Below are 10,788 nucleotides of genomic sequence, written 5' to 3' on the forward strand. Positions count from 1 at the left end.
ATGTACACCGCCGCATCTTACACGGCCTTACGTTAGTTATGTCAGGTACACCCCACACGGCTCTACAGGGCCCGACGGCCCGTTGACACACGACCCGCCAGCTACGCCCATCGCTCCACCCACTCCATGGGCAGTTTGGAAGCAGAGCTGTTACTTGTACAGAGGGTGAGAGGGCAAACACGCTAACCTGCTGGTTCGGCGCTACAACTCTCTACACTCGGCATTCACGCACTCAGCCACTCACACAATGCAGTGATGCAAAGATGCAATCCACCATCTGCCTCCTGGCAGCCCGCAACGGCACGTACACCTTGACTATCACCAGAACGCTCCTCGCTCAATTTAGAGAGATCAACGGAAAGGAGAACGCTAACACCGTAAACGAAATGCTATTGTGCGAGTATATGAAGTGCTTTGGCGAGCATCAGAGTACAATCAAACGTAAGAGTGTGAGCCTGCGGAAGAGCACTGGCATGCAGGCGGTGCTGGATGCGTGGCGGGGGCCGTCCCCCCACCAGTGCGCCTTACCTGGCCAGATGCGGAGCAACTCCGCTGATCTCGTCACGCGAGAATCTCCAGAGTCAGAGCACAGAAACCCTTGTGTTCCACACAAGCGATCAAAGCTCAAACTGGGTACCTGCCTGCCAGCTCAGCACGCCTGCCCACTGGAGCGCATGCGAGTGAACGCGTTGTCAATGAATGAAACCTTGTGCGCGTCGCCAGCCGCACATACTGCCAAGGCCCAAACAGCAGGCACACGTCGCCACACACTTCCTGTTGCAATCTCACACAAGACATAATCCGAGCCGGCGACACCCCTGGCGCCAGCACGATCGGGCCCAGCCCCCCTCCATGATCAACAATAACAACACGGCACGTGCAGGCGGCCCCGTGCCCCAGGTCTTGGCGCCGTGGGGTGCAGCCGCAGTGCCGCTGCGGCGCTCCCTGCCGCTCAGCGCCCGCTCGGGTCCCAGACGGGCTCAGTGGTTGTTGCCGTGGCGGTGGAACAATGTGGAGGTGGTTGCGCCCTCGTCCTGCAGCCGGTTGGAGCGTCGAGGATGAGTAGGTTGAGCGTTGAGGATGGCGGTTTGAGGGTTGAGGATGGGGGTTTGAGGGTTCCAGGCATGACTATGATAGTATAGTAAGGCGAAGGCGATGTTGCAAGGTGGGTGGGGGTTACGGTGTATGCCTCAGCCCAACAAACACAGGCAGAGGCGAAAGATGCATCGCTTGCATCATGAAACTCATGGGGGTTAACGTTGGACCAATCCTGTAATCATGATACTTATGGGGGGTCCAAGGCATGACTAGTATACGCGGGCGCTGACACGCGGCACGCACGCGCGCAGGCCAGGCGGTCAGCCTTCGGCCTGTTGACGCACACGCACACGGCCTTGCAACCCGCACAGACACACACACATAAACACAAACACACAAACACACACACAACGTTTTCCTTGTGCTCTTGAACACACACACACACACACACACACACACACACACACACACACACACACACACACACACACACACACACACATAAACACGGGCGGGAGCCCGCGCATCCCCCCAGTGCATCCTGTACCGCTTTCCCAACCATCTTTGCACGCCCCCCCCCTGCACGCGCTCCTCCGCCACGCCTGCCCCGCGCTGCCCACCTGGTCGTACGCTCCCATGCGGCGCGCGGACGCCTCGAAGGCCTCAACAGCATCCAGTGTGTAGCTCACCTGCGCGCGCGCGCGCGTGTGTGTGTATTCGTGTGGGTATACGGAAGAGTGCGTGTCAAGGGAAACAGCCATTTACACGTGCATTTAGAACAAGAGCCCGAGGGACCACGGCGGTTCGTGTGCCTGAAGTCCCCTTCCCTCTCCCGCCCAAAGGACCCCTCGGAGCGGCAGGAACAAGCCAAGGATGTGCCAAGCAGTGATCGGTGCTGTTTGAGGCTCGAAGCAGCCGCAGGTCACACCGCCGGCCACCCACCGCAAACAGCTTGCCGGCAACGGCGGGCGAGATGGTGAAGGTGTCACAGCCCTGGCCCAGCAGCAGGGGCGGGGGCGTGGGCAGGGGCAGGGGCGGGGGCGGGGGCGGGTTCCAGGCATGACGAGTTAGGTGATAGTTGCGCGGGCGAGTGGGTCTGACGGCGGCGTGTGTGTGTGCACGTGCATGTGCATTCTTAGGACTAGGCAGTGGCATACGGTATGCCATCCTGATACACACGCACTCACACACACACACACACACACACACACACACACACACACACACACACTTACACACACACACTCACGCCCTCACCTCTGCGGCCAGGCTGGCCATGGCCGACGGCTCACGCACCGACGCCACCAGCAGCCGTGTGCGGGCCTTCTGGGCGTGCAGGATGCGCTGCATCTCAACCACCTCCTTGAAGCCCTGGGGGGGAGCGGGAGGGAGCGGGAGGGGGGATTCGGAAATTGCTCAATGAAGGAGCGGGCTAAGTGGAGGAGCGGGGTGGGTGTCCGGAGGTGGCCGGGAAGCAGGGGGCAGTGGAGATCGGGGTTGAGGGAGGGGCATGATGGAGACTGGGGCCAGCCGAATGAAGGGCCGTACACCCGCCCTTCACGTGACATGCATATCGTGACATACACACACACACACACACACACACACACACACACACACACACCCCTTCCAACTGCCCTACCTTGTTGTTGCCGTACGCGTCGTTCATGCGGCCCAGGTACGGCGCTGCATACTCGGCCCCCACCGACTGAGCCAGCAGCACCTGGGACGCCGTGTAGATGCCTGTGTGTGTGCGTGTGTGTGTGTGTGTGTGTGTGTGTGTGTGCGTGGGTGGGTGGATGGGTGTGTGAGTATGTGCGTGGCCGCGCGAACATTCGGGCAGTGAACTGAGCTCGTCCCGACCCCGCTTGCAGCCCCATCGCACATTGCACACCATCTTCTTCCCATCGCCACGCAACCGCGCCCTCCCCACACACACAACACACAACACATAACACACACACACACACACAACAACAACAACAACAAACACACACACACATACACACACACACAACTCCGGCGCCACCGTTGGGCGGGCTTTCTTTTTTTAACACACACACACACACACACAGTGCGCACGTAGCCACACCACCCGCGCGTCACTACCACACCACCACCGCCCCACCTGTCAAGGTGATGCGCACGGAGCTCTCCCGCAGCAGCGCCGCCGCCTGGAAGCCCTCCAGCGTGCACGGCAGCTTCACCTGTAGCGGCGGCGGGCAGGGAGGGAGGCAGTGCGGGGGCGGCAGCTGGGTGGGTTCAGGGGGCGGAAGGAGAGGTTTCCCTTGAAACACGAGACGCGAAGACGCAGCCGGTGCAACACACCTACACCTACACGCATCTACACGTACTTACACACGCACCTATACACGCACCTACACTCTCCCCACACAGCCATCCCCCGCCAGCTCACCACCACTAGTTCGGGGTTCATCCCAAACAGGTCCAGAGCCACCGACACCATGGACTGAGCGCTGTCTCCCCACGCCTGGAACTGCATCTCCTGTGGAGTTCAAGGCGTTGAAATAGAGATAACAAGGTGTGAGAAATGAATAAAACAAGCTAGCGGTGTGAATCTCAGTGAGTGCGGCGCAATGCCAGCCCGGCACCGAGCACGTGCGAGCTGGCTCCGGGGTGTGTGGGTGTTCACAGCACGCGGCACATGACTCACATGGGAACGGAGGCCACAACCCCAACATATCCCTGCGCCCTCCCTACCATATGTCAGGGGTGCAAACACACCCCAATGCAGCAGCAAACGGCTATTAATCAACCGCTCGCCCAGGCCTCTGGGTCGCTGTCACCCGCTGCCCCCAACTGCCCCCACTGCCTCCCAGTGCCACCCGCCGCCCACCTTGACTCCTAGCTCCTCGCCTATGTGGCACAGCCGTTGCAGGTTGGATAGCGTGCAGCGCTGGCCTGTGTGGAGAGAGGGCGCGTGTGTGTGTGTGTGTGTGTGTGTGTGTGTGTGTGTGTGTGTGTGTGTGTGTGTGTGTGTGTGTGTGTGTGTGTGTGTGTGTGTGTGTGTGTGTGTGTGTGTGTGTGTGTGTGTGTGTGTGACGGCGTGTGTGTGTGATGACGTGTGGAAGCGTGTGATGGGAGTGGTCATAAGAGCGGCAGGGGCTGATGGAGGGAAAGGGTATGGCACAAGGCAGCGGCCGACAGCTGCGCGGCGACAGTCCGGCGTGCCGAAAGCGCAGCAGGCGCGGCACGGACGAAAAAGGCAAACCCCGGGGGGCGCGGGGGCACTTGGCACTCGGCAGCTGCAGCCGCTGCGGTGTCCCCGTGGGCAAGCGACGCAGACTGACTCACCGTCCTTCTCTAGGATGGCAGGGTTAGTGGTGATGCCTGCAATAGCGCGCCGCGGGGAACACACGCGACGGATGGGGTTAGGCTTACGCCAGGGAGGTGGCCGTAGACCAGGGTGCGGGACGGGGCACCCTTTAACTTTAAGTCGGTACCCGCCTCACCATAGAACAGACGCGTGCTCATCCATAGCTCCCAGTTGGTAATGCTCGCCGAGTCCAGGAACATCCGCAGCTTTGTGAACGGTTCCGACTTTTCCACGGGGTCCCGCCGATGCGCCGGGTCGAGCATACTCATCGAGTACAGTGCCGACGTCGGTTGTTGTTGTTGCTGCTGCTGCTGCATATTAGAGGACTTCTGTGGGTTGCTGCTGCCCGAGCTTGGCTGCATTGCGGCCCGAAACGGAGCAGGCTTTCGGCCCCCTGCAACTGGGCCACGCAGCGCCCCCAATGAATGTGACCGAAGCATTTTCAAGTACTTTAAACAAACGACCAGAAGGTTTGCGGGCTTAGCCTTAGGTCACAAATCAGAAACTCGAACTAGGGCCAAGCTGTATCTATCCGACGATTGGTGAGGAATCAAAAGTAGCTGTAACTTGAACAATGGCACTGTACGGATTGGTTGCGCGAGGTGTCCGCCAGATCGGAGCGGCGCGGGGTCCATCTACCTACACGGCCTACCTCGCGGCGCTCTCAGTGCTAGGCAGGCAGACAGGGTCATCCTCCGAGGCCTGACCAGGTCCGTGCAGAGCCGGGGGCGGGGTGCATGGAGTCCGTGCAAGGCTGTAAACACTAGCGTGTCTGTTACGGTTGCGGTCCTGACCCCTCGGTCTACCTCTCACCCAAGCTCTCACCCTTTAGTGTGAGCTCCTCAAGGCGCGCGGCACACGGCACCGGCAGAGCCAGAGGCGCACCGGGTGCGCCTGGGCAAGAGAAAGCCTGTGGCGTGTGTAGCTGTGTGTGCGGGGTTGCTGCCCTGGCTGGGTGCTGCCTTGCTCCTTCGCCTTTGCGTGGGAGCTGCAGTTGCAGTGGGATGTGCTGCGGACAGTAATCCTTGCAGCCCCATAATTCATGACGCAAATCCTTGCATTGGCATATGCTACACTGACCGCATCCCAGCGCCCTGCCCGCATTCCAGCGGCAGAGGCAAGGGATAGAGTGCCTTGCATCCTGCGCAGTGGCCCGCCGACAGCAACCTTGCTCACCCCACACAGGCCTACCCCGGCCAGCATCCCCGACACTTCCCTACATTTCACACCAGCACACCCGACTGTGCATTGGGTCACTCATCTCGGCATCCTCTCCCCTCCCGCGGTCCCGCTAGGCCGCTCCAAAGCATCCCAGCAGTCCGAGCTGCCGTACTGTCGTCCGTCCTGGAGTTGTACGGTACCAGCGATCAGTACAGAATGATGCGGCCAGCGCGCCAGCCGGACAGCCGCCGCTTTCACTTGCGCATGCTCGTTGGTCACTTAAAGGCTGCGTGTGAGCCTGTTCGCCAGCCCTCAACCAGCACCAACACACTGCATATCGTCTTGGCGCAAACGGTTGTCATTGTTCCTTCTGGACCTCGCCAGCACATGTCGACATGACACACGTAACCATGACACGGCACCCCACGCAACGTCATGCCACGCAAGCAATCGCAAGGGCGGCCCAACCAAACGCGTCACCACGATCTCCACCGCAGGCGTACACGTGGCGCAGCAGCCACTCCCACTCCACACTCACATGCCAAACATGCACATGGTAGCGCAGGCATCGATACTCGCAGGTTCGGATACGTCAGGAGCGTGAAAGCATGTACTGTATGGATTAAGGGTAAGTTTGCCTGCGAAAGAGTGTGTTCCTGCCCCTCAGGTGAGGGTCCGAATACATCTCATGCCAACGTCCTTGTCACGTCGAGGCTTTCGCAAAGCTCCTCCGAAGCGGGGTCGAGGCAATGAACGGTACGGTATGCATAGACTGCGCAGCACACGCCACTCTGGTCGCCTGGGGCGCAAACCACGACTGCTGTATCGCTGTTCCACATAAAACCCAGACAAGCATGATGCCTCCACACGCACATTCGCACACTGCTGCAAGCGTGAAGTCCGCATACTGGCTTGCTCACGCTGCTGCTACTACTAGCTACTCGCTCACTCATACAGGGCCGCTGCAGCTGACGGGCTTACGCGCACATCCACAGTGGCTTGCACTGCGCCCGCCGAGTATCAATGCCTACCTCCCCCAAAACCCATGGCTCCACCCCCACACAGGCCCCCCAAATCCGGCCTCCCCTATATCCCCATGCATCAATCCGCCGCAGCCGCCCCCGCTGATCAGCTCGCCTATTCGAGCTCTAAGCCGCTGCTTTCTATGACAGCCCATCTACGCGCAGCCCTCGGAAATCACACCATCAGCAGCTGTCCTGGGCTGCTGCTGCTGCGCCTGCTGCTGCTGCTGTCGCTGCTACTGCCGCTCGTCAGCCGCGCGAGGCCGGGGCCGCCGCGCTGGCCGCCGCCACTCCCGCCAGCTGCTCGGGTGTGGTCCACAGGCCCTCGGCTGCGCACGACACCGCCGCCTCGTACTCCGACAGCAGCTCGTCGCGGACCTGGAGGCGGGGGAGGCGGGGGCGGGGGCGGGGGCGGGGCCGGAGAAAGGGAGAGTGAGGCGTAAGGCGGAAGCCGGGCGGCGAATGGAACAGGTGGAAGGCGGATGGGTTGACAGAGCACAACGGCTCACACCATCCCTCCCCGCCCCCGCCCCTGCCCCACGAGCATCGGGAGCGACAACGGGCCGGAGTTGCGGCAGCGCCGGGGCGGCAGGCGGCAGGCTGCGGGCCGAGGCATAAAACACGACATGACACGCCCTCGGCCAAACCACCCTAAGCATCCTCCTGCCACCCCCACCGCCTCTGTGCTCAACCCATCCCTCCCCGCTCCCGCCCCCGCCCCGGCCCTGGCCCTGCCCCTGCGCCGCGCCACCAACCCACGCGCCCGCCCCGCCCACCCGCCCACCATGCGCCCACGCACCTGCATGAGCAGCCGTCCCAGCTTGTTCTGCCCCGTGCGCTCGTAGCCGGCGCCCCAAAAGTAGTCGTGTGGCGAGGCCTCCACCAGCTCAAGACACGCCGCCTCCGTCGCCGCGTGCTTGGCCGGCGCCGGCCTAGTCACCAGCTTGACGGCTGTAGCAGTGGCGCTGGCGCCGTTGTTGCTGCTGCTACTGCTGCTACTGCTGCTACTGCTGCTACTGCTGCTGCTGGTGGTGGTGGTGGATGGGGAGTGGGATGGCACGGAGGCCTCGGCGGCGGCGGCTGCGCCGAGGTGGTCGGCGGAGGCCCCCGACACGCCGGCGGTGGCGAGCAGCATGGCCCTGGGGCCGGCGTGTGTGCGGAACTTGGCGCGCAGGGCCGCAGCCATGAAGGACAGCTGCGCGGTGAAGTAGGGGCGGGAGGGAGGGAGGGAGGAGGGGCGGAGGGAGGGGCGGAGGGAGGAGGGGAAGCGGTAAGGAGGGGTGCATGATGTGATAAGGATTGGAGGGAGGGGCGCAGACCGACGCAGCGGAGCCGCGAGCACACGCCGGACACACGCAGTCTCTGCTTGAACGCGCCGTGGCCCCAAACCTCGTCTCTGCTTGTTACCGGGCGCCGATGTAGCGAGAACGACCCCCACCTGTACCCTCACCCTCACCCTCTCCCTCCACAACCCCACGCCCTCACCCCCACAGCCCATCCCCACCTTGGCGCTGCCCCAGTCCTTGCGCAGCAGCTCGGGCCGCATGCGCTCGGTGCGCCGCCCGATGCGCGCCGCCTCCTCGGGCGAGGGCGCCGCCGCAATGGCCTCCATCACCGCCGCGGCGTCGGGGTGCTGGCCGCCGCTGAACTTGTGGGCCTGGCGGGGTGGCGGGGTGGTGGGGTGGTGGGGTGGCGGGTTCCATGCGTGATTACAGTTTCAGTGAATCATGATTGACTATGATGAGAAGGTGTTGAGAAGTCGTTGCAGCAGGTCAGTCGCGGCGTTACCGATGATCACGGGGTGGGGGTGAGGTGAGGTGCGGTGAGGTGCGGTGCGGTGCGGTGAGGGAAGGGCAGAGCCCCCAACACGACGCAAAGCCCCTCTCCTTCTTCTTTGCACACGCCCACCACCCCCACGCACACACACGCACACACAAGCATGCACACCCACCTGGTAGTAGTGCTCAACGCTGGGCCACGTCCGCAGCCCGCCCGAAGACCCCGCCCGGCCGCTGCTACTGGCGCCGCCGCCGCTGGCTCGCCGCTCCTCACTGCCGCCCGCCGCCGCGGCACTGGTGGGCACCACCGCCTCCGGATCCACCGGCAAGGCAATGGGGTGCGGCGAGAAGTTGGACAGCGCGCCCCACTGGTCCCAAGCTTTGTAGAACGACACCGAGCGCCCCGCCGCCGCCGCGATATTGCGCCGCCGCTTGGCCGACGCGCCCTTGCCGCCGCCACCGCCGCCACCGCCGCCGCCGCTGCTGCCGGCGTCCTTGCTGTCATTTTGAACGTGGCCGCCGCCAGCCGACTTGCCGTCGGCGGCGCCGCCAGAGCCGCCGCCGGGAAGGTGGACGGTTGGCTCGGCGGCTGCGGCCGCGGCGGTGTCGTCGTCCGCTCCCTCCAGCGCCGCCTCCAGCGCCCACAGGCCGCCGGATGAGGGCATGTAGCCCGTGATCATGAGGTCGGGACCCACCTGCAGCCCAGTCAGTCGGTCAGTCAGTCAGTCAGCCCGTCAGTCACCAAGTCAGCCAGTCAGTCAATCAGTCAGTCAGCGAACGTACGAGTAGCCCTTCCAACCGCCAAATCTGCCAGCTCAAATGCGTGCGGCCCAAGGCCCGGGCGCTGGGCGCTCCCACGACCCTGCACCCGCACACACAACCATGCACACACAGAAGCACACACACATACACACACACACACACACACACACACACACACACACACACACACCGACAAGCCCCCACCGCCCACCTGGCTCCACTCTGTGTCCACCAGCTCCACCGCCTGGGTCATCTCCACAAAGCCCAGCTCGCCCACGGGGGTGGGGGCGCGCAGGCCGCCGATGATCTTGGGCGCCACGAACGCCATGACCTGGCGGGGGTTGGATTGCGTTGGGGTTGGAGTGTTGTGGATGCGGTGTTGCGTGAGCATGTAGATTGCGGTATTGGGTTGGGTATGTGAAGTTGGGATAGGGTGGGCCGTGTGGCTGGGGCGTCGCTGCACAGCAATGCCGCCCCCAGTCGCTCCTCCCTTCTCCTCCACTCTGCCGGTCCCAGCCACCGCCCCCAGCCCGCAGCCGCCGCCCTCAGCCGCCATCCACCGCCGCCACACTCCGCCCAAATCCCTGCCCACACAGCCCCCAGGGACGCCCCCAGGCTTGCTTTGGGTTCCGGAATGAACTACCCCCACCGAGCCACCCACCCACCCACTCTCACCCACCTTGTGCACCACGCCGCTCGCAATGGCGGGCGCCGCCAGTGTGCCGCCGCACTCCCAGAAGCACTGCAGGAAGCCGCGCTCCTGGCAGTAGTCCGCCACCGACTCGGGGGTCAGAAAGTCAAACTCAACGACCTGCGCGGCGCGGCGTGGCGTGTGGGGGTTGGAGGTCGTGTAAGACGTCGCATCACGTCGGGGGTAGCAACGGTGTGTATCGAAGCTGGAAGTGCCGGAAAGGTCCTTAGCAGGAGTGGGAGGAGGTCGGCGCCCTTTTTCCCCAACGCTGAGCACCGTTGGGACGTGTGCAAGGGTTGCGGCGTGGCATCCCGCACCCCCTGTGCCTGGTGGCGTTCACCACCACCGTGGTTTGCCCACCTCCCACGCCTACCCGACCGCGCCCCGCCCCTCCTCCCCCAGGCTCCCTCCCCGCCCACCTCCACGCCCTGCGCCCGCAGCGCCGACTGGAAGCGGGTGCGTGCGCCGCGCTGTGTGAGCACTATGGTGGGCGCCAGAGTCACGTCCCACAGGTTGGCGTCCTGAGGCGAGGAGAAGAAGGGTGGAGAGAGGGTTCGTGAGAGGGGGTTGGTAAGTAGAGATTGGTGAAGGCGTGGCAGGGCAGGTCTACGGGAGGACAGCGGGCGCGCGGGAACAAAGGCAGCGGCAGCGGCAGTTGCCGGCGGCGGCAAGTGCGCCTCCCGTTGCTCCGCTCTTCCCACCCCCTCCCCTCCCAGCGCTCCCAGCACACGTTCCCTGCCCTGCCCTCCCTCCTTCATCCCTTCCTAACGCCACCTCCTCCCCACCTCCCCTCCCTCCCCACCTCCTCCCGCTCAGTCACCTCGGGCAGGTCCAGGGTGCGGCTCATGACGATGCGCGCCGGCGTGTGGCCGCCCTCGCGCCGCGTGGTGAGCCGCGGGTTGTCACGCCGCACCGTGTTGCCGCCCACAATCACCGCGTCGGAGCGAGCGCGCGTCTCAAACACCAGCGCCCTGCGTGGCGTGTGTGCACATGATAAAT

General features: G+C 63.7%; 2 protein-coding genes across 2 annotated transcripts in view; both read right to left on the reverse strand.

The window, feature by feature from the left end:
• Positions 1–5: 5 nt before the first annotated feature.
• On the reverse strand, positions 6–4,910 carry CHLRE_17g728900v5 (uncharacterized protein). Its single transcript, XM_001697230.2, has 10 exons — positions 4,512–4,910; positions 4,354–4,389; positions 3,896–3,960; positions 3,455–3,544; positions 3,167–3,245; positions 2,681–2,781; positions 2,296–2,409; positions 1,981–2,031; positions 1,659–1,727; positions 6–1,034 (listed from the first exon to the last, which is right to left on the reverse strand). The coding sequence occupies exons 1-10, from the start codon at positions 4,735–4,737 to the stop codon at positions 981–983; spliced, it is 885 nt and encodes a 294-aa protein (XP_001697282.2). The 5' UTR covers positions 4,738–4,910; the 3' UTR covers positions 6–980.
• Positions 4,911–5,410: 500 nt separating this feature from the next.
• Positions 5,411–10,788, reverse strand: part of CHLRE_17g728950v5 (uncharacterized protein) — an 8,998-nt gene continuing 3,620 nt past the window's right edge. The window contains exons 9-16 of the mRNA XM_043072392.1: positions 10,610–10,760; positions 10,209–10,310; positions 9,778–9,909; positions 9,310–9,429; positions 8,510–9,031; positions 8,063–8,215; positions 7,358–7,753; positions 5,411–6,936 (exon numbers count right to left, since the gene is read on the reverse strand). Of these exons, the coding sequence (XP_042914851.1) occupies positions 6,808–6,936; positions 7,358–7,753; positions 8,063–8,215; positions 8,510–9,031; positions 9,310–9,429; positions 9,778–9,909; positions 10,209–10,310; positions 10,610–10,760 (1,705 nt within the window). The 3' untranslated portion in view covers positions 5,411–6,807. The remainder of the gene's footprint in view (positions 6,937–7,357; positions 7,754–8,062; positions 8,216–8,509; positions 9,032–9,309; positions 9,430–9,777; positions 9,910–10,208; positions 10,311–10,609; positions 10,761–10,788) is intronic.

This window comes from Chlamydomonas reinhardtii, chromosome 17 (assembly GCF_000002595.2).
Source record: "Chlamydomonas reinhardtii strain CC-503 cw92 mt+ chromosome 17, whole genome shotgun sequence".
Taxonomy (NCBI): Eukaryota; Viridiplantae; Chlorophyta; class Chlorophyceae; order Chlamydomonadales; family Chlamydomonadaceae; genus Chlamydomonas; species Chlamydomonas reinhardtii.

Bases quoted from the DNA above. Each gene is read 5' to 3' on its own strand.
- CHLRE_17g728900v5 (XM_001697230.2), bottom strand. From the start codon at position 4,737: ATGCAGCCAAGCTCGGGCAGCAGCAACCCACAGAAGTCCTCTAATATG. The intron at 2,782-3,166 runs GTGGGGCGGTGG...GCACACACACAG, and splicing joins CGTGCGCATCACCTTGACAG to GCATCTACACGGCGTCCCAG. The intron at 2,410-2,680 runs GTAGGGCAGTTG...GCTCCCCCCCAG, and splicing joins ACGCGTACGGCAACAACAAG to GGCTTCAAGGAGGTGGTTGA.